The following is a 23,978-nucleotide window of genomic DNA, read 5'->3' as shown; positions in this document are numbered from 1 at the left end:
TTTGTTTTAAAGGGGCATACTCAGGAAGGTTTTCTGTGTAAGTGGAAATGCTTCATGAAACAAGAAATTTCCTATAACAACAACAACAACAACAACAACGGTATAATAGCAAAAAATGCAAACACCACAAATTTCCTCCAAGTTAAGCATTAATCCGCTGATGAACATTGTGACGATTTTCCGTATAATTAACATGGGACATAAGTATAGAAAATAACCCATTTGAATGTTCGTGATATATTTTATAGCGTTTCCGGATATGTCTGAAATAAGATTAACAGTTTAATCATATTTTAAAAGTAGCTTTTAAGTAGTGGTAATGGTTGAAAAATTGGTCAAATGACATTTCTCGTTTTCTGAAAAATATTCTAGATTTGCTGAATATTGTTAATCCATATCATATCAACGTTGACATTTTTATGCCTTTAAATATCATCATATATTTTGCATTGTACAAAGTTTTGTCGGTCTTTTGCCGTTTATCCGACCGATTTTTGTTTGTGTAAAGCAATCAGTTTTCTGGATTCTATACTTGTACATTTGTATTTACTTTAATTGACAACGTCTTCACGTAAATCAGATGTTGAGGACGAGAACTACTTTAACCGAAATTTTGTTTATTCAAATCGTTGCCACGCCACAGAGAACAAAGGCCTCGAACTATAAATTTCTTAATTAGTAGTACGTGCTTTCTCTTTGAGTTCAATATTTTATATCGGCAAAGTTGCACACATTTATGACAAAAAAGTACATACTGTAGTATGTCTATGTCAGACATTGATCAAGCTTAATGTTTGCCAAATGTGCACGGATATTTCATGCAATACAATTGTCATGTCCTAATTGCTGAAAAAAAAATGCAGGTACATAGCAAGTTGGGCATTTTATTATATTCAAGTGGCCTCATGCGCATCGTACTGCACATAGTGTGTTTTGGTGAATCTTTTGTAAAAGCATTTTTTCGGTTGATGTGCATTTAAATGTGTTAACTTAACGATAATGCGGCATAAGTATTTGTAGTTGATGTTTTAGAAATAAAGAAATCGGACTAATAGAATAATAGCTCTTTTCTTCAATCTTCTTCGCAGTGATCTCCCTTACCTATAGAGAAGTTGAAGGGAAGCAACTCCTGCGTGCAGATTGACTTTTCTTAAAAAGACTGTCCCGAGCAAAATAAGAAGGTCATATTTGGAAACTTGTTATTTCGTAACAGAAGAGTTTGTATATTGGTTTAAAAAATTAAAATTTCCTCCTCCCGTTTTACATACATATCTATTTCATTTAATAATATCTGATAAATTGTAGTACACATGGTCTTGTTCCTTCTTTTATCTTTTTTATAATTATACACATGTTAGAAACGTTTTACAAATCCGAAACCAATCTGGACTATGTAAAACAAGAGCTTGTAGATAAGTCGAATAGGTATGCATGGTGTTTATAGAATTGTGAGGAATATGAAAACCTCGCTCGCTACGGTCGCTCGGTTCACATATCCCTCACAGGTATATAACACAATGCAGACCTATTCCTCGAACAAGAACTATTACGTATGTAAATCATAATTATAGATTAAGACTTTCCTCGAGGACTCAAAGTCTTTCATGATGGTCCTTTGGGATCTCAGATATGATTCAATTTATCTGCATAACTGTGTTAGGGTATAGGATTTATCAAGCTGAACCTATTTCTATTTTGTTCTATTTTTTCCCAAGAACGCGCTTCTAGCAGAGTAATATAAACTAGGTATTTTTGAGAAGTTTGCAAAGGTTACGTTCAATTTCGAAACCCTATGCGAAGAAAATATACGATTTATAGTTCACCATTATTGTTGAGAAATGTTCAAAACATATTGCCACATATACTTTTATAGCACTTAAAAAAGCAGTATGGATATCAATGCAACGGAATAGAAATACAAATACAGAGCAAAACAAATATAATCAGACAGTCGTGATAGTATCCGTAATATTAGTTGCACTGCTTGTTGGTGACAGGATAAGGATTCGAGACAGCGTATATCCCGTATCCTGTCAACAACAAGCAGTGTAACGATTTTATCTTGCCGTCTACCTTTAACCATAGCCATAATCGCTGTAATTAATATAAGTTTTATATTTATAAAGCCACTCACAGTGCAGACTGGAATCCTGCAATCTTCCCTAAACATTATGCTTTCATTATAATTGATAAACACCAGCCATAAAATGCAAAATGAACTGTATTTTGACTGAATCACAAAATACAGAATCTCATTTATACAGGTTATGAACTGGTTTTGAAAAACTTATGTTCCATCTTTTCGAAAAATCATCAGATAAACACGATGTCAGAAATGCCTTTTAAATTCGTCTTCGTCCCGTTTCCTGTTAGTTCCTTTATCTTGTAGGTAGATTAAATTTGCCTACAACAAACTGCTGTGTTACAAATATGTTTATTCCTTTGCTTTACGACGATTTTTAAAGTAAAACCAGATTCGAACCTTGTAAACGCGGCCGTGCTATCTTGAATAAAATCTTGCCAGAAATCTTATACAGAATTACTGTTCTCTCACTACTTACGAACTTCACGAACCTGAATTATATAGGAAAAATAGGTAGGAGAACGGCACTATTTTTTCATATTGGGAACGATATCTATAGCTAGAGCTTATAATCTGACATGATTCAATTACGCTATATCCTGTCTCTACATGACTCTATTGACCAATAGAAATGCAAGAATCCTGCAGGAGGCAAGATAATAAAACATCTTACGTACTTTTTATAAAATCTGCAAGTCATTTTCTAACCTTGAATATAAATAATTAAAATATACTTTCGGAATGAAATGAAAATGGTCAGATTTTCCAACATTTAGATAATAAAGATATTGCAAATGTATAAGTTGTTACTTTGTTTGTTGACAAAACCCATTTCACGCAGAAAATTGAAAACCTCTTGATAAAACATTAATTCATTTTATTCTCTTTTAATGAAATGTAGATAAATAAAGCAGAGACACAAACGTTCGTGAAGATATTAGTTGTCTCCCTTTGCAGGTTATTTACGAACAACGAATACCCTAGATTTACTGAACTTTAAGTTCTATCATTCTAGACTATATACACTGAAAAATACTAAAGAGATAAGATGTAATTTGTACTTTCAGATAACATTTGTCTTAGAATTACGTATGTAGGTAGTTGTAATATTTATCGGAATGCCGTGAGCTTCATCTCGTATATTCTCTGCCATAAATTGTGTAGGGTAGTTGCTAGTGAAACTAGAACATAATTCAGGAACAATGACTACCAATCTGCTGTATAATTCAGTTTAAATACATAGTCATCGTTAAACATTTATTGAATCTTTGTTTCACTGGCCAGCTATCGATGCAGACAACTTTGATTGCAATTTTGATGATGGGCTTTGTAACTGGATACAGGACGTTGATGACGACTTTGACTGGACTAGATTGTCTGGAGGCACCCCGAATCGTAACACAGGTCCCAAGTATGATCACACATCAGGAGGTAACTGAATTATTGAAACACTAAACAAGCTAAAGATAGTATACCATGTCTTTTTTTATTTGAAATGTACAGTGCTGGTTGTGTTTTACAGTTTTTTGCTGCTCAGGATTAAATTTTACTATTTTTCAAACGACAATGCCCAGTTGCTAGACACAAAAATATCTTCTCTCGGCCTTTGATCTGTAATGTTTTGTTTCTAAAACATTTATCGCAGGCACAGTACCATTTTAAACTGACGAAGAAACCATATCTAGTATGAAAATGTTATTTCTTTACAAAACAAACAATTTTAGGGATCATAAATTGGGTTATTATAATCGCTCAATCTTGGATGCTGTATTCGGCTAGATTGGATTTTTGCTAGATCGGATCTCACGAGCCGCACATGCGGTTTTTTACAGATTTTTTTAGGTATATAATAAATGTATTTAAAATTTTGGTCGAGTACAATATATTGCAAATGAAAAGTTATATACAAGCCATATTTATGTAAAGTTCGCAGAGTTTATTTGTATGATTATTTTACCAAGCATTTTGAAATTAATAAACTAATACGCTTTGGAGTTTAGATTTTTTGGGAAAATTAAATCTAATATGGTAATAAACAATTTCTGAGAAGGCAGTGAAAGAAATATCGTGCATTTCTTTTGCTTAGTTAATTGTCTGAAAAGCTACTGTAAGTAATAAGTTTCAGTTGTTCTCAGTACTATAAAATGTATTAGCTGAATGATCAGGACTACTTGGGATATACATAAATAATACCGAGTTAGGTTTGTGTCAGTAGAGGAAACTATTTTTTTGTAAATCTAATGCAGTCCGGCAATCGAAATATGGGTCCTATTTGTATTTAGCCATCTTATAAATCAAGGTGACTAGGATATTCACTGCTTCTCTCAAATAGTGCAGGGGGAAGCCTGTATGGTTGTGTGCTTGCGATTGTGTTGGACAATTATTAGTATCTTAGGGGTCATTTAATGACCAAAGACAATAAGGCAATTTTCTTTGATGACAGTATGTCCAAGCATTCTTAGAAAAGTTTCGAGCTCGTAATTAATGTGACTTTGACCATAGACATAAAGAGCCCATAAAAAATAGAGGTCGTCTACAGAATTCAAGCAATCATCCCAAGAAATTGGACGTTTCTGATTGGAAAACAAGTTTCAGTCTCGAAGCCACTGCGACCTGACCTGTCAAGGGACCATCAAGTGTCAATTATCACCTAAAGTTTAAATCATTCTTTAGATCTTAAGATTTTAATTAGAAGTAGTTTTCAGTCTCAAAGTCATTCGACCTTGACGTTTGACATACTGACCTCAAAACCATAAGGGTAATATACTGACTACAGAAAATTGTCATAATACGTTTGACCACATATATTCTTTAGTTAATGATAGGAAAATAGGAAAATAACATGTCTATCGGTGGACGGCTGAATAGGCCGATAAACCGAAAACCATGAGAAAAACAATACAACCCCTAGACTCATTAGGGGATTGAGTACAAAATATTTTAAAATGTGTCGAACTAGCTGAACAAAATACAAAAAAAATGAGATTTGAATGTACTGTTTGATATTTTGATAGATACAGACATATATACATTTTACAGGCAGATGCATTACAGACATATATATTTTTAAAAAGACATACTGACATAATAAAGGGCAGATCACAAAAAGAATATATAAATATAGGCAATATTTGCACTAACCATATTATTCAATTACATGTTTGCTCTAACCACATCATGCATATGCACTTTACACTATAAACACGCACGCACAAACCCGCGATAGACTTAAAGCAGGTGTTTTAACCTTTAAACATCCTCAAGACAAAGTTTATCATGACATGCACGAGTAGCTCTATTACACACAATAGAAAGTAAGGACCGAACGCAAGCTAGAAACTGAAATATCAGAACTGGCTCAAGAGTTAAAGTAAAATGCATCTATTCTTAAAGCTTTAAGACCCTGCTTTGTTAAAGTTGTACAAGTAAGATGAAATCAGTAAACAGTAGTTTTAACTTCTTCTATTTACCAAAACAAACTGCAAAGTTTGAGAATGGGAAGAAATTCAAAGAACAATTTACATATACATTTTACATAAATAAATATTAAGGTTTATCAAGAGGTGAGGGTTGGGGTCGTAATAGTTTTAGAAAAGGACAAATTGAATCGAATCAACATACATTGTGGTAATCCATGTTACAACTGTAACTGATCTTAGACACTGCTACTTATCGTTTGTCCAAAGCATGTTCACACGCAATATCAAAGCAATTGGATTGTATGATAACACATGGTTCGGTGAAATTAGGCTTTTTTTAAGAACGGACATAATATACTACAAAACTTGAGGAGAAGAAAGCTACATCGAATGTCCGTTATCTGTATTATAAGGAATAATATAGTAAGACATATAATGATTGATTGCATCACCGTTTTTTTACAGTTAAACAAGGGCCATGGGTAAAAGTATCCTACATGCAAGCTTCCGCTAAATTCACGAACACGATATGAAAATGATATCTGAAAATATTCGGCAACAATGCGTCCTGAACAATAATTAATGTGTTTTCGTTTAAAGGATATATATGTTAAATGATATTGGTATATGGTAAGTATGATTCTAATTCACAAACAAATAACTAAATTCATTTAAAATTTGCGAGACAATTAAAAGGAAATTAAAGACATTTTTTTTTAACATTACAATTTCAATTTTAACTGACAATTTATATTTAAGATGAATTTGTCGCATGAAAACGGTGGTAGAATTGTAATGTTGTTAATATTTCACCTCGGTAGATCAGTATTACAGCAGAAACGCAGTGTAGATAACATAAACAAACAAACAAAAAAAAGACACGACTTTTCCAGATAGTTTTTGCAAGGACAGGTTTAGAAATATAATTATATAAATATTCAGTTATAATATTTTGATATGTATTCGACCAGATTTATGTCCTTTAAATTGTTCGTTTTGTAAAGAATTCGCATCCAGAAACACATTTTTTATCAGTTTGAAGTGGCATTGTACCTTCAATACATATTTTACAAAGATAGACCACAACCCGTCCAAGGGTAATTTAAATTATCTGGTCTTCATCTTTAGAAAGACCGTGAAATACAAACACTTAAAGCTAATATTTTGTTCTCTATTGTGTCAACAAGTAAACAAATATTGCCATTTAACTAAAAACATTTTTTCTCACGTAAGCAGTAGCAACCGTCAAAACATGTCCATACCGCACCTTCTAAAATAGCTTCATATTTAATGTACTTGCCGTAGTACTGCACACTTGAATTATCAATAAATAGAATAAAGACATGTCTTAACAGCACAGCGGAGACCTAGACATTTTACATAATGACCAAGTGTTCGTAAAGACACTTCTTTCCTGTCTCCCGTTCCTTCTTTTTAAAATAAATTATGTAGGAAGAAGTTGGATGATAAGATTTATTTGCTTTTATGTTTAATTATTTTCTAGATCTAATTTCTCTATAAAATTCTTCAATATCATGTTTGTTTATTTGATTGAATCCATAGTAGTTCAGTTAATTAATAGGTAACGCCAGGCAATTAGCCGAGCAAATGTTTCTACATTATTTATAATTGGGATTATTTTAGTAGGTAGGGAGAGAGTAAATAGCCATATAATGGAGTCTTAAAATTTATCGTAAGATTATTTGATTGAATGTTACTTATATATTATATATACTAGAGGGCTTTTACGTCTTTATTGATACGAGCGAGGCGGGAAAGAAAGATAAGGCCAGACTTATTAGCCCGCAGATGGATCCTGGTCAATACTGCTTTTCACTCTGGTATTACATGTACGGGGAACATGTCGATAGACTCAAAGTATCAGTATTAACAAAGGAAGGAAAATCTGAGCTGTTTAAAATACATGATTCCAAGGACCAAAGGTGGATTTTGAAACAAGTTCAGATTGATACACAAGAAATCTTTAAGGTAAATGTTTCTTTCTTAAAATCAGTTTGTATGTCGTATTTCAATTATTATCCGCTGTAAATGATCTGTATGTTACGATAAAAACAAAACTTTCAAAAAGGAAAAACAAATTTAAAGTGCATCTCAGGGCCTGTTGACCAGCATCTGTTTTAGAAAAACTGCGATTTGGACAAAATACGTGTATGAATGAAAAATGATTAATCCAATATACACTACCAGCATATTTCTGATCCATTGTATTTCAGGAACAAAATAACATACATAGTACGTTAGTGATTTTAAGAATTATAGATCACTGCAATTAAGTTTCATTTTATACGAAAGAAATGATATGTATCTATACAAAACAGAATATCAGACTTAATGTCTATGGAGATGAACAAACACTTACGAAAACAAACTGACGGCATTTTAGAACAAGTTTTAATAACCATACAAATATTTAGCCATATATGATAGGGACATACAATGAAACAGTAAATAAATAACATGCACACGATAATTTGCATGATCAATATCTTTATATGAAATTTTTGTCATACATGTACATTAGTTTGATAAAAGTTCCACTTTCGTAGTGATAGTACAATTAGCAAAGATATACTACGAAACAGCCAACACGCAATTCTAATAGTTGCATTATTTTTACCAAAAAATACTGATTTGATATTTTATATACTCCTACAAAACTAGCTGACATGCATTTTTGAAATTTAGCCTCCGGGGAAAAATGTAATCACAATAGCAAGGGTCCCGAGGTAAAGATTTACGGAGGTTTAGGTGAAGAAAATGTTCATGGTGGACTTTTTAAAAATTGTTGAAATATGTAAGCCAACATTGTTAAACAATTATATTCCTTCTTGACATCTACCACAATTCTGCCTGTATGGGTCTGATAATACATCCGATCCGAAAGGAACCACGTCTGTAGGTTGCATAAATAAGCTTCAATTTGTTTATTTCTACAACAATAGGAAATGCATTCAAAATTCAATTTGAACTTATCACTTTTGCTCTTTCTGATTACTATATACATTACATCTGTATATTTTTTCTGAAAACATGTTGAAACCAAAACAATTCAATAATAACCAAATTTTGTCACGTCTGGCACTTTATCCCATAATGTACACCAATCAGTAAATGTACTTAAGGTATGGCCCGTGTAATAGTGTACCTCCTTGTAAAGAGTACAAGGACTCCTACAATAAACCTACTTTGGCTTAAATTTTTCAAGGGGCATAGGTTCAAGCCCCACTGGGACCACTTTTGTCTTATACAGTGGAACCTCCCTAATCCGAACCCCTCTAATCCGAAAACCTCTCTAAACTGAACGAATTATTTGGTCCCACTTTTTCTTATTCATTCTCTATTGTAAAAATACCCTTGTAATCCGAAACCTCTCTACTCCGAAAACCGAACAAACTTTTGTGATTTTTATAGGCTAATTACATTAAAATCTACCCTTCTAATCCGAACCTTAGTCACTGTATCTGATGTAAATCTTGCTCACTTTTGACATTTTGCAGTCTGTTTACAATAATGAATTTTAACTATTACTCTTTATAAAGGTGTCAACAGCAATAGGCCCCAACACTGGTAATCACAAGTCATGTCAGATTTTTGCTTGGTAGATCCATGCAATAAGCAATAAAATGTAATTGTCTATATATTTAACCAGCGGTTTCTCACCAGGTCGCTGTTGAACATGGAAAATTTGAACTGAAATAAACTCAGTACTGTTACATTTTCTAATCCTTTAGGATCATTGAGTCCATCCAGTCCAATAGAAAAGCCGGTGCTAATGAGCATGAGGATTATGCTTCTCATAAACAGACGCAAGACAGCTATTATTTTACTTAGTGGTGTTCTATGATTCCAAAAGATCTTATAGATTTTATTTTTTGTCTTCATGTGCCGTGTGGCAGCGGTAAAAATGTCCCAGTTCTTGGACTCTGTTGTTATTTTTTCTTGTCCATTTTGGATCATAGTGTCCATTCAATTTTACAATGACATAATTCAGCTTAAGTCGATGTTAGCCTAGACGTGAGGGGCTGGGGTGTGTATTGCCTCTTATGAGCAGACTTAATCAAACCCAGTCTGTTAAGTTTTTGCTTGGTTGCGTTCTACGCTTCCAAAGAATCTTTTTATAGATCACACCTTCCATCCGTGATGTACAATTGTATCAAACTTGTCTTGACGTGAAGCAGATCGGACTAATTTTATCATTTATATGATTATTTTCATGTTAAAGATGTCAATAGATGTAAGGACGTTCAAAATGTATGTGTAAATTTTATTGGAATTATTAATGGAATGGAATTTAATTAAAAGAGTGTAATTACTATGAGATTTCCCCCGAACTATGATAGTTGTCCACTGTCCACTCACGTGCTCGTCATATAGCGTACAAGTCTAATACAACAAAATGTTACACTCGGTCAAATTAAAACTTGTTAGCTCTTTTCATAATTTTCCGCCTTTGATGTATTATTCACGAAACAGACAACCTAGATTTCATATTTAGCATATAGTGCTATCGGTCATAAGTATTCTGCTTCTAATTATTTTATTATAGATTGTTATTGAGGGAAAAGTCAAAAATGACGATAACCATACCCTTGGTGATATTGCGATTGACGACATAGTGATGTTTAGAAGTAACAGGTGTCCAACAGGTCAGAAAAAATATGTTGCATATATTAATATAGTCCGACACATGCAGATATGTGCTATATTAAATACCACTTTTCTTTAATTTAAAAGTTGATTTGCGATAACTTTATAGTACAGTTTAACCAAAGAGTTTTATGTATGTTATGTAAGAAATGTATTTACTATTTAAGATTGTGATAGTCCAGTCCCAGCATTTGGTCTTGTGGATTCGCAGGACTTCGACATAGGATCAGTTGTACATATAGGATGTCAATCTGGGTATAAATTGACAGGAAATCCGTCGATTGTTTGTCAAGCTAATGGTTCCTGGAGTGACCGTCCAGTATGTAATATAGTAGGTGAGGTCTAGCTACTTACTGTTTGATCTTCAGAGGGATATGTCAGATCAGGGTTATAGATTATTTTACAATGCATTTGAAATATTCGAAAATAGAACAATTTCATTCAATGTGTTTGAGCGGTAGTAAATGCAGCAAATTATTTACAAAATCTCCAAAAACGACATCCAGTAAAGCTTGATATCATTGAATATGCTTTTGTCGGAGAAGATATGTCGTTTTCACTAAATATCTATGCAGCACATTTACAGTTTTGAAATTACTGTTCAAAATCAATTTACGGTGCAATTATACAAACTAGATGACGTCTTAGATTCAACTTCTTTACAGACTGTGGGAAACCAACCTTCAATGAAGGAATAATTGCAAATACTTCTGAGGGTACTAACTTCAACATGACAATCATGTTGGATTGTGTAGAAGGCTTTACATTGATTGGCAATGCATATGTGATATGTAAGGCGGACGGGAACTGGACAACCCAACCAAATTGCGTTATCAACAGTATTGATTTTACTTTGACATAACTATATATACCAACTAGCACGTGATATGTTTTGTTAATTCAGTACATGAATTTTACGTTCATTCATGGGTTATATCTCTTATGTATTAAAAAGGCGTTACAAACAAGTTATACTGGCGCAGTTATACATATATATATATATATTACAAACGTTTCCAGACTTAATCTAGGTATCCAGGTAAAATATCATATTATCAAACAGGTTCTTCCTCAAAATATCCAATGACATTTGAACAATCAAAACTGCATATTAAGTATTAGTTTAATAGTAAACAACCTTTATCAATCATTGATTGCAGTATTTAATATATGAAATTCGTAGTGTTTCTCTTATTTGTTTTGTTTTTCAGATTGCAGCGATCCAACTCCAGAATCAGGGAATGTTAATAGCACAAACAACTTCGAGTACGGTTCAGTTATCGAAGTCACATGCATTCCGGGTTACAAAATATTAGGAAATTCTCCAATAACTTGCCTTGCAAATTCTACTTGGAGTGACACTCCTAGGTGTGAGCAAATAGGTAAGATTTCTATGTGATTATGTATCTTCGGTTTTGTGAAAGTAGTATTACATACATTTTGCGATCTTGCTGAAGCAAATTAGTTATTGATTTATAGGCGTATCATCGTTTCAGATTGTGAAACTAGGACTATCACAAACGGACAGTTTAATGCGACATTCGGAACGACTTTCGGAAAAACTGCTACACAGTCCTGTGACACGGGATATAGTTTTGCGGGTGATAAGACGGTCACATGCTCTGAAGCCGGTTGGAATGGCAGTATTGCAACATGCACCATTGTCGGTATGCAATGAATGAACGAGTCTACGCTATTCAATGTGAAACAATTTCTTATTTTGGCTATTTTACAAGTTATACAAGTCTTCATTTGGATTGACAGTTTTCTTAGCTTGTTTCATAAAAACTTCTGTTTTTGTCGTTTTCAGCGGTATTTCAACAGGCAAGTAAACGTGTATTAACATATAATTTCTCGCGCTCACGCGCTTTCAACACACCTTTTTATATAATTATGCGTGTTCCATGGCAAAGCGTAAACGTAATAGCCCCATAACCGATAACGGATAACTTTAACAACGTGGATATCCCCGCGCATTTCATTGATATATAATGACATTGGTCGACAATATGATAAAATTGTTCAGCTTTTATTTTCTTACACGTTTTATGCTAGAAAAGCTCGGGCACCAGCCAGTTCCTCTCGATTTCAGATGCTATAACACTAAATGCATGCGTTATCCCTACAAAACGTTACTGTCAGCTTTGTAGATTAATCCATGTCACTACTAGACCAGTGTCGAGTGCAATATCAAGTAGATTGCTAAAAGAGTATAATTAATATGGTCAAACTCTAGAAAGGTCTTCCATTTATAATAACTGTAAATGGCAAACTTAAAAATGAAGAATTTCAATGATAAACTGAAATACTAGTTTAGCTTGTACAAAATGTAAAACAAATCTTTAAAGCGTTAGTCAAGTCATTAAAGTTAGTTTAAAATAGAAAATATCTAGCCTAACTATATATTATATCTACTTGAAAAATATTACTGATATCAGTGATTCCTCATTACTTATGCTTAGAATGATTGACTTTCAGACTGTTCCGTGCCATTCCTTACCAATGGAATACTTGCTGAAACTCCAAACGGCACAACATACAATAAATCAGCAGTACTTGCCTGTGTGGAAGGCTATACGTTGTCTGGTAATGCGTATGTAACATGTCAGGCTGACGGAACCTGGACAGTTCTACCAAATTGCATCGTTGAAGGTTAGATATTTCGATTAAAAGTTGATTTTGCCTTTTCAAAACTTAAGGCTTTATATACTTTATAAAATATTAAGTCAATAACTTTGCATATCACTCTTCCGCCCGTGTGTCTGTTTGTATGAACAAACATCTTCTTATTTTCATTAACCACGTCTTAATATTGGATTAACTCTTTATCACTGATATACGATACTTTTTTTACTTTGCATTAGGCATCGAACATACGTAAAAGTTCTACCGATGACTGGATAATATTCACTACGGATTTAATACCACTGCTATTTATGAACGGTGCTTTCGCAAATTCAATATACATGTAGGTATGAATATTTAACAGCATTACGTCTAAGAACATGACCAGCTGATAATTGAGAATTCCTAATAACGCAAATATACAATTCCTGACAACGAAATAAAAAGGTCATGAAAATAACCATATTTACAGCATTTTTGAAAATGATGACAATAGCTGTACTCCAGAAAATTATAACATTTGCATTCCAGATTCAGAAGTCAGTGCTGTTATCGCAGTGTATGTTACGGTTCCACTCATTGTGATAGTTCTTGCTATAATTTTAACAGTCTATATTTGGAGGTAAGTATTTTTAAAGATCTCCAGGTACATATATATCAATTTTCAGTAAACCTATATATCAATTTTCGGTATACACTATTATGTAATTGTTATTACTTTAAACACTAAGCATATTCCGATTATAGTATTGAACACGTCTTTTCACTAGCGTTAAGGTTACACACAGAAACATCAATTAATTGATATTTCTAGTTCATATTGATACATGTCCTACAAAGTCTAGTTCGCCAAATACGTTGAAAATCCTTGAGCTAGGTATACGAACAGAATGATTTCACAGGCTTGAGGAGGTCGGGTGGTAGCAAGAGTAGAACAAGCATTTCTTTAAATCAACATGTTTATATATATCCATAGGTATAAACTTTCTGTCATTAAAGCAGTGCTGAAAATCTATTGCCCATCACAATTGAACTAATCTGAACCCGTTTATCATAGTAATGCTGATGTAACTTAGAGTATTACATTCAAACTGTTGTTTGGACATGATAAAATGCATTTAATTTGAATAGAAAATTAAGATGAAAAGGTTAAATTAGAGCAAAAAATGCCAATTTAAGCGACATTCTGGCATTTTGAAAATATGCAATATCAAATATGTTGTTGAGACTGTTGCCACTACAGATATGCGTAGTATGAAATATGCCACTGTCCTAATTAAAACATTTATTAATTCATTCATTCCTTTTTCGGTATCATTATTATCATAATAAATTTTCATTGAACTAATCTATTTCCTATACAAACAAAATGCTAGCATTCATGTTATAAGTAATACATACATGTAGGTCTATGTACTTCACACGATCGGATTTAAAATTGTTCTTACGGAGTATGCTGATCTTTAAATGTGTAGTGCTTTCACAATTCATTGTTTGCTAAATATGATCCCAGCTACTTAATTTTTACGTGATGATATTTATATATGCACCGCTTTCTATTACAAAAGTAACCCATCTGTTCTATATTTAAAATGAAATTCAAGGATATACTCATAATAAATTCTATAACGAACTTGGTTCTTAAACATAAGAAGGTGGAAGTTACAAAAGAATACACTGTTTCTGAAAATAAACTTGTGTATTTTTATCACAAACCAACATCCTGTCCAACAAAAAGTTCCATAAGATTTTTCATTTATGTTAAAACAAGCTGCCCAAAACGACGTTTTGCTTAATTACATGGTTAGAAAAACACTACTTTCAATATTAAACATGAACGTATAAAATAATATCCATGAGCGGAAGTAAAAATAAACATTGGTTTGAATAATACATTCTACTATATAATATTAATCAATATTCAAACCTTTGACATTACATATGAGAAAGGAATGATCGAATATAGGATTTAATAAGAAATTAAAATATCTCATGTTAACAACAAAAAAAGAAGCCTTATAATGAACAGATGTATAAATGCATTTTGACCCTTTAGGTTCAGTCTGTACTTTTTGTAACTACTGATAACTAAATAACTCTCATTATTACAGTAGAAGTAGATCTACAGGTTAATCCGCTATGATATTGCTAAATAATTTCTATGTTACATTATGGTTTTGAATTTCTCTTCATTGAAACATCATTGGTATTAACGTTTAGAATCTATCTCCCAGATAAATTCTATGCCGAAACCATGTAAAATATATGTGTGCTTTACTTGAATTGAAGGTTTCAGTTATATATCATTTTAATGTTTCTGAATTCTGAATATGTTTCAAATTGTTAAACGTAAATTGGAAATAAAACCTGGAAAGTAGATCCCTCGGAAGCACCGAGAACAAGGCAAACAGTGAAAATTGCAGACTCGGTTTGATTGAGTCTGTTCATGGGCAGTAATGGAAAATGCAACACTGCCCACGCCCCCTAGCACCGGCTTAAGCGGTATTCAATCTTCAAATCTAAATGAGTTGAAATCAATGATCCCGAAGGACCAGAAAATATAACAACACTGAGATGAAGTCGGGGCGACTTTTTACGGCCCGAAAAATGGAAAGCATTTAATTCTTGTCTATTTAAAAATCAGAATGTATAATTTCTAATACACTAATACAAACATAGCAATAAAAATCTAAAATAATATTGAAAGTTGATAAGAAAATCCAGAACAAATATTTGATTTTATAAATATGGATTCAGAACACACACGTTTTGACAAAAATGTTTTATTTAGATTCTGATACCAAACAATAAACTCAAGATCGTTTCTATCATTTTCTTTATAATACGACAAAATTAACGGGCAACATAAAATAGAAACTACTTACCAATCAAGTTTGACTATAGTAAAAAAACAACAGTAGCTTCTTGTGAGTCATATTGGATGCAATCTTAGATTTTGAGACCCACACTTACGATGAAACATCAGACTTTAACACACATTTTGGTATATAATATTATCCCTACCCTGAAAAAAGTCACTTTTCAGTCTAACAATACTATACTATAATGTAATCAAACAACGTTGCTGAATATATGTCTTTTACTTCTTGATCTGCCCATTTATCTGGAAAACGTCAAAGGTCGTAGTTAACGTAAGTCAATGTTTTAAACGTTTTAGGGCAACTGATAGCGCCATCAGTATATCAATTTACTTTTAAGTAAGTAAAGAGTAGAAAAAGTCATTTTCAAGATTAGAAATAGTACTGGCACTTAGTTGACATTTATTTGGACTGTGCCTATGCTCTAACAGTGACTCGAACCAACGATCTCATGGTAAGAAGTCAGAATCTCTGTTACTGTAATTGTCTGATGAAGCAGCTTGTTCAATATTAAGTTAATATATACATGTATATATTTATCTTATTTCAAATGATGTTGGTGTCAATGAAAATACTGTATATCTCTATTGGATATGGAGGTAATATAAAATAGTCTCTTCATTAGCACAAGAAGGGTTACAGTGAGTAGTTTTGTTTCAAAAGTGATTATTTATGTCTTCTTCAAGACGCCAACATATGCATTCAGTGGAATTTAAATATATGATTTTATTATTTAGGAAAAGACATACACAGAGTGTTAAAGGTCATGATGATCAACACGAAACTGACATGAGCCCAGCGATTCAATTTCCTAATGAAACTTACGACAAACATGCACTTAAAAACCGAAGCCAAGCAAGGCAGTCCGAAGCAGACAAGCTTCAATCACCAGACGAGGAATATGCTACTATTACCGACGAACAGGTAGAACCGACAGAAAACGTATATTATAACACATTTGATTCTGAATGTAGAATTCAAAAGGACACAGAACATCACTATGATCATACGAAAAGTACATCGAAGCCAGTTCAAGATAACACATATTCACATATGCATGGCAACAATATGGACATAGAATGGAAACTATGTAATGATATAAAACTGATCCCAAACAATAGTAATGCATCTCTGCGAACAGAGGAGCATCCAGAAAATAATTATGACCACCTTGATATCAATAACTTTAATGAAGCTATGAAGCAAGAGCATTCGATGACACTTAATGAAGAACAAGAATCGGACTACGATCATGCAAAAGCAGGTGGGATAGATCCAGTACCTTTGGATCAAGATGACTATTCTCATATTAGAGACGGGAAAGTTAATCAAGAAAACACTGAAAAAGAGATGCGTATACATGATAAATACGAGTATTCCAATGTTACTGAAAGTACTGAAAAAAGAGATATGAAAGGTAACGAAAGAAAAGCTGAATATGAGCAACCGATTGGTCATACGCCTCAATACTTTGTCCTGGAAGCAGAGAATGAAAACACACCCGAAGATGACAGAACCTATTTTATGTTAGAAGCAGAAGAAAAGAATGATGAAACTTATGAGTCACACAATCACACCTATTTCGTGTTAGAGAAAACGGAAAGTGCGTGATTTAAGAGGAAACATAAAATATGTTCCATATATATTCAATTCACGTTTCATATATATTCGATACATATTCCATTTGAATTCGATGTATAAGGTAGTACAACAGATAATATCTTTCTCAACTAAATATGTTAGACTTTTGACAGTTAGCCAAGATAAGTGTTTCCATTACAGGAAAACATGGGAGTTGAGCAGAGGCATATAAACCCGTTAATTTGTTATAACTCCGTTGTGCTTTTTCCTGTTAAAACACGCATACGCTAAGAAGACATAACGCTAATGGGCAATGAAGTCAGTGCCTTTGTTGTGACCAAAAAAGAGTGCTACAGTATTTCATTTTCTGTTTCAGGTTAAGGGCATGTTAGAATCGAAATAATGAACAATAAGATCGTGTTTTGCCTAATACTCTCAAAATAGTTTATACGTCACCAGAATAATTCACGTGGACGTATAACCTCTTCTTCGTGTATTAATAACGCTAAAACACGAATACTCTTTACATAATTTCTTAAATGGTAATGATGAACGTATTTATCGTACCTACAACTATCTATCAGTAAATAAAATGTCAGTATTTTCTTGATAAGTAATCGGATAACTTTTGTCAAATATTAAAAGTTTTATATCGACTTGCATTGTCAACTGACACATATGCCGAAATGATTATAGTATCAATATTAAATTGTACAATACGAAACAAATGCATTATTCTTCTGGAGCTAATGTAATAGTACACAGATTAACGCTCAAAATTTACTCTTCCAAAGCAATTTGGCTGCACATGTAAGCAGAGGATTAGATACCAATTACACATGTCCCTGTGATATACTATAAATGCTGGTCACGAATGCGACACTAAAAAATACAGGGTGATTGAATTTTATTTTAATGTATTAAAACGTCTTATGTTTTAAGAAGTATAATCGTATAAACCCCTGTGTAGACGTGTATTTTTATTTTGAAAAAAAACAACAACATTGATTCACGTTTCATTATTTTACCGACAGACACCTTCATTGCACTGTAGAGGAATAAATTGATGTGTTATTTCTGAAAGTATTATGAAAAACTCTTACTTGAAGAAAGAGTTATCGCTCTGTGCGGTTACAGGTAATACAACTTGTTAAGCTACACAGATTTTTATATTTTTAATCTTTAACAAAATTCATGTTTGTAAGAATGTCTTAAATTGGAGTTCAAGTTTGAATTCTTGTTTTGAATAGATTCAGTCAATGTTCTTTATTTAAGAACTGGTGCTAGGTGGCATGACAGTTGTTGCATATTTCATTTTCTCTATTAAACCGTGTCTTCTATTAGTTTGCTTATTTGCATTCTATGCTTTAGCTTTAAAATGATCTTTTACAAGTTCATTTATTACTTCCGACTCATTATCAGTTTTTGAACAATGACTGCAGCTTAGGGTGGACGTTCTGTAACCAAAAGTTTTGCTTCATTTAATAATAGTTTTCTCTGACTGAAGAAAATGTACACTTAGAATAAAGTTTATACTGTTAAGCAGCATTGACAGAGGGTTATACCCCCTTAAACACAAAAATGAACGTAAAATTATCTTTTAATGATCTTATCTTAGTTCCCTCTGGTGGGGCATTCTGTTAATTCAAAGTGAAGTATTTTGGGGTATAAAGATAATAGGTAAGGGTAGATTTCTCGGAAGCACAGAGCACCACAAACACAGCCTCAGTGCTACGTATTTGCAATGTAGGCCAACAACAAAAAGAAGCTGTAACAGAAAAATATTACAGACGGGTTGCTTCAAAAATCCAACAAGTACATTTTAATTTTATCCAAATATAAATAGAGGTGGAGGAAGGAGTAAGGGCTAGAAAGCGGGTTGGGGGAGTTGAAGGGGAAAGTAGAACAAGGATGAATATACAAAGAGAATGCTACGTTCCTTAATCACAGTTACACTACAACGTAAACCACAGTAGCGTAGACATTCACGTACCAAAGACAAATACCCACACCCACATACAACTAAATAACATAGATAAATAGACAAGTAAGATATAACAACACTTAATGGCACCGCCCAAGAAACACAGAAGCACAATTGCAAGCACAAAACGGACACATATAAGCAGGAAAAAACAAACAACAACAATCGGACACCGCTTTAGGATTTTGGCAGCCAAAATTAAGGTGGGCACGTTAACTTACTCATAGTAATGGGGGAGGGGATGCCAATACAAGGGAGTGCAATTGCAAGGGGAAAGGAAGGGGCGATCGGGGAGTGAAGAGAAAGAGGAAAGAAACGCTACCAACAACAAACAACTCAACATACGCAACACAAAATACAGGACAGACAGAAAACAAGTTGAAAATAGGAACACCAGCTTGGAAGGTCAGTAACTTATATAAAGGAAACTGGGTTTTTAAACGCGTTTAGGGCACGCTAACCTCGAACTTACCATATTTTCAACAAGTTAGACAACACAATGTAAACAAAATCCCCGCTGAGAAAGGCTCTAACCTTAGCGAGAGATTCTATATCATATAAAGTAAAACAGAAATTAAGGTAAATCTAAGGTATAATTATACCAATGTACTCAACAACTTGTCTGATGCCAGAACACCAAGAGCTTAACTTTTAAGAGCATGATTTAGAAAGCTGCATGAAAAGTATAGGTTGTCCATATCTAAATATCATCAAGACACCTCGAGGTTCCATCAAAAGCATTAATAATTTCAAATTGTGTCTCAGTGGATAAATTAAGCATCTCGTTCATAACAGTATAAGAATAAATCAGCAATGAGTTCAAGTATTTATTATGTCCTTCAAGTACCAATTTTCTTTTTTTATCATTATGAATTTCACCAGCTTTGTTGTATATGTTTCGAGATCTAAAAGATTTTTCAAAAAATATTTAAGTTTATAAACTTTTTGCATATAGTTTTGTGTGTGTGTGTTCGGGTTTAACGTCTTTTTCAAAATTTTTTCAGTCATATTAACGACGGTGTCTACTTGTAGCAGTGAGCACAATGCCCAACTTTATGGTGCTGCCTCACTGGAGTATCACGCCGTAGACACATGGCATGATATCCCACCTAGTCACATTATACTGACACCGAGCTGACCAGTCCTAGCACTATCCTCTTAATGCTGAGCGCCAAGCGAGGAAGCTACTAGTACCATTTATTACGTCTTTGGTATGACGCGGCCGGGGATTGAACCCGCGACCTCCCGCACTCAAAGCGGACGCTCTACCACTAGGCTACCGAGGCGGTCGCATATAGTTTTAAACAAGATAAAATGTTGCTAGATTCAAGTGTACAAAATTTCACAAAGCGTTATACACCAGCTAAAGGTTATACTAGTATCCCTATGTATGTTATTAAGCATATATTTCAAATATGAAGGAAAACTGTGTTTTTATAATGTAAACGCATATATTGAAAAGTTGTATTCAAAGTGCCACGAAACATTTTGTACAATACAAAAAGATAATATTTGAATGTTGTTGTGATACTTAAAAGAAGAATCTATAACAAAATCCTTTGGAAGTATAGAATGCAGCCAAATACAATAATAGAAGAGATTGCGCATGAACGATAATAAAGGTCTAAAAAGCCGTACGCCCTTAGCGCTTGTTTAGCGACGCACAGTTTTGTAAGTGATTTTAACAGCAGTGGTTTCCCATAATTATTTTACTGTAAATGTCTCACATCACTGAATGATTAGACAACGCACAAACAATGCCCTGTCTAGTATACTGCAATGAAGTTTAAAATAAAATGTATCCATGTTTCTGATACAGTAAGTGATGATTTAGAACATGGAAAAAATTTTTGGAAAATAAGATGAAAACGTCAACGAAATAGCTTTCAAACACACTGGATCCCAAAAAGGATACATGAACATGAGAAATAATTATAGAGTTTGAGAAAACAGTGTCGAAAGTTTGATAAAATCACGAGCGCTTTCGGCTTTTAAATATCTTTAAAGGGTAGAATAAAATCTAAACAGTAACGGTGCATTTTTGCCTGTATAGTTCGATGCATAAATGTTAACTCAGTCATATAACCCCCCAAAATTCCGCAACATTAAAAAAAAGTTATATTATCTAACAGTGTTAAGATGCTGTTCAGTATTTTTACTGTGCATTTTCCAAACGTGCATATTAGGATTTTTAAATCGAACTATATAATTTTATATTGATAAAAAAATTTAAAACCTGATTTGTCATGTCTGATTTACCATACAAATTTTATAAACATGCAGAATTTCACAGGTCAACAATTAGCTTTTGACATATTCCATATTTACCATGTTTTTGTGTGTGCATTCAAGGCAGAATTGATCTAATGTATGGCAAACAATAAAAATAAAGTAAGATTTAGTGTATTGAATAAAATCTATAAAAAGATCCTTTGGAAGCATGAGAAGTAATGAAATGTGCAACACCTTTCACACACCCTAGCACCGACTTTCGTGGAACTCTATCATCAAAAAGGACAAGAAAATAACAACACTGAATCCAATTACGGGGAGACTTTTTACGGCCGCAACACGCGTAAAGATTGCTGTTGTGATAGTTAATAAAATCTGTAAAAAGATCCCTTGGGAGCAAAGAATGCAACCAAGAAGAATAATAGCAAACTCTATTTGATTGAGTCTGTTCATGAGAGGTAATGAAATTTTGTCTCAAAAATGAAGTAAAAAGAAACATAATGACTTCCTTTTTTTCTGGAGATGACCACATGCATGTCGTTTTAGAGAAGATGAATTAATGACGAGACTAGCAGAAAAAAATGCCTTCCATCAAACTGAAATCGTTTTAATACCTGCGTTAATGGGATAATTAATATAAAAATGGAACATTTGTGATATTTAACAACCGTGCGTATAAAATACCCTTACATAGAATTAAGTATTTACTTGTTAACATTAATTCTAGACCCTTATGATTTAAGTCAGTTTACAAATTATTGATTTTTGTTCGATTATAAGAAAAAAATATGGTTCATATGACGAGATGCGGTCCTCTGGTTTTGGTCGGCCTATAAACCCCTGGACCACCAGCCTTTCAGTTGGCGCCTAATGTTTAGTAGATTAGTTTGATGAATGGAGGGATACACCCCCACATCGTTGACATAATGACGTAATAGTGTGCAGACTTAAACAATTGAAAGGCTAACATACTAGTATGTGTGTCAATGGTGACACACACACACGTGTGTCACCAGAACAATAGCTTTCCGTGCACAAACATTTACATGAACAATAGCTTCATTTAGAATTTAGAATTTTCTGACATGACATTTTTTAATGAATTTGTTGCATTGAACGAAAGAAAAATGGACAAAATAAACATTATGAAAACCTAAGTCTAGTCGCTAATTCCTATAAAAAACCAAACTTGGGGTTTAACAGTATTAAATGATAGCCCTGTTGAAGATTTTTAAGCACGTTTTTTTGTTTATATAGTGGATTAACTACATACCCTTCATATAATTGTTCATCCAGTCTTTTTAAAAAATAACCAATGCGGTCAAAACTAGTTAAAATAACTGAATCAAAGGTTCCTCCTCCCTTGAAATTGAGTAAAAATGAGTGAATGAGGGGCTCCTCCTTTTCCCTGGGAGGAAGTAAAATGAGTAAATAAGGGGTTCCTCCTCCCTAGAAAATGAGTAAAAAAGTGAATGAGGGGCTCCTCCTCTTCTCTGGGAGGATGTAAAATGAGTAAATAAGGGGTTCCTCCTCCTTAGAAAATAAGTAAAAATGAGTGAATGAGAGGCTCCTCCACCTCCCTGGGAGGATGGGAGGAAGTAAGATGGTTAAATAAGGGGTTCCTCCTCCTTAGAAAATGAGTAAAAATAAGTGAATGAGGGGCTCCTCCTCATCCCTGGGAGGAGGTAAAATGTGTAAGTAAGGGGTTCCTCCTCCCTAGAAAATGAGTAAAAATGAGTGGATGAAGGACTCATCCTCCTCCCTCGGAGGAGGTAAAATGAGTAAATAAGGGGTTCCTCCTCCCTAGAAAATGAGCAAAAGTGAGTGAACGAGGGGTTCCTCCTTATTGGGAGAAGTTAAAATGGGGTATGAGGGATTCCTCCTCCCTAGAAAAAATGAGTGAATTAGGGGGTTTCTCCTCCTTGGAAATTGAATTCGTTGTATTTATCCTCCATAGAAATGAGTTAAAACCGCTGCAAGAGTGGTTTCCATTCTTATGAAACGAAATAGAATTGACAATGAATTAAAGGAATTAAATAGGATATAAATAAAATCCTTACACAATACCAAAATAAGTCAATTTTATGAACAAAAGTTGTTAATGTGAAATACAAACAGACTGACGTGAAATACAAACAAATTGATCATAGGGTTGACAAATCAGATAACTTTCAGACGAACGCTGTATTCGTAAATTAGTAAAGAATGGGAGTAACAGTCATATGTTGAAATAATACGAGTATCATTATAGTGACTAAGTCTTACACTACACAGGAGTACATTTTACAAAACGAACATGATCAATTATACCACACACGTTTCAGTGAGAGTTCATAGTTTATTAAAGTTTCCCCATTTGTACATACAGTTAAAATACATATGCAATAAAATAAAAAAAGGTTAATCTCAAAGATTTAAAATAATCTAATTATAAATAAATGTGACGTTATTTTTATTTCCTAGACTTTATGACTTAACTGTGAGAGATTTCTGACTTTTGTGGGAAC

General features: G+C 33.4%; 2 protein-coding genes across 6 annotated transcripts in view; both read left to right on the top strand.

The window, feature by feature from the left end:
- The window catches only part of LOC123551743 (uncharacterized), a 133,599-nt gene extending 115,001 nt beyond the window's left edge, over nt 1-18,598 (top strand). For 3 of the 5 annotated variants that reach the window (XM_053541274.1, XM_053541273.1, XM_053541275.1), the window contains exons 4-13: nt 3,368-3,514; nt 7,241-7,491; nt 10,070-10,169; nt 10,338-10,505; nt 10,836-11,009; nt 11,382-11,552; nt 11,667-11,837; nt 12,649-12,822; nt 13,327-13,417; nt 16,412-18,598. In XM_053541274.1, coding sequence (XP_053397249.1) covers nt 3,368-3,514; nt 7,241-7,491; nt 10,070-10,169; nt 10,338-10,505; nt 10,836-11,009; nt 11,382-11,552; nt 11,667-11,837; nt 12,649-12,822; nt 13,327-13,417; nt 16,412-17,285 — 2,321 coding nt within the window. In that variant the 3' untranslated portion in view covers nt 17,286-18,598. The remainder of the gene's footprint in view (nt 1-3,367; nt 3,515-7,240; nt 7,492-10,069; nt 10,170-10,337; nt 10,506-10,835; nt 11,010-11,381; nt 11,553-11,666; nt 11,838-12,648; nt 12,823-13,326; nt 13,418-16,411) is intronic. The other 2 variants (XM_053541277.1, XM_053541276.1) reach the window with 2 other exon arrangements.
- Nucleotides 1-23,978, top strand: part of LOC128556374 (uncharacterized) — a 130,905-nt gene that overhangs the window by 51,147 nt on the left and 55,780 nt on the right. The gene's annotated exons all lie outside the window — the stretch shown is intronic.

The sequence above is a fragment of the Mercenaria mercenaria genome, chromosome 4 (assembly GCF_021730395.1).
Source record: "Mercenaria mercenaria strain notata chromosome 4, MADL_Memer_1, whole genome shotgun sequence".
Lineage (NCBI taxonomy): Eukaryota > Metazoa > Mollusca > Bivalvia > Venerida > Veneridae > Mercenaria > Mercenaria mercenaria.
Note: the sequence above shows the minus strand (reverse complement) of the source record. Positions and strands in the feature narration are given on the sequence as shown.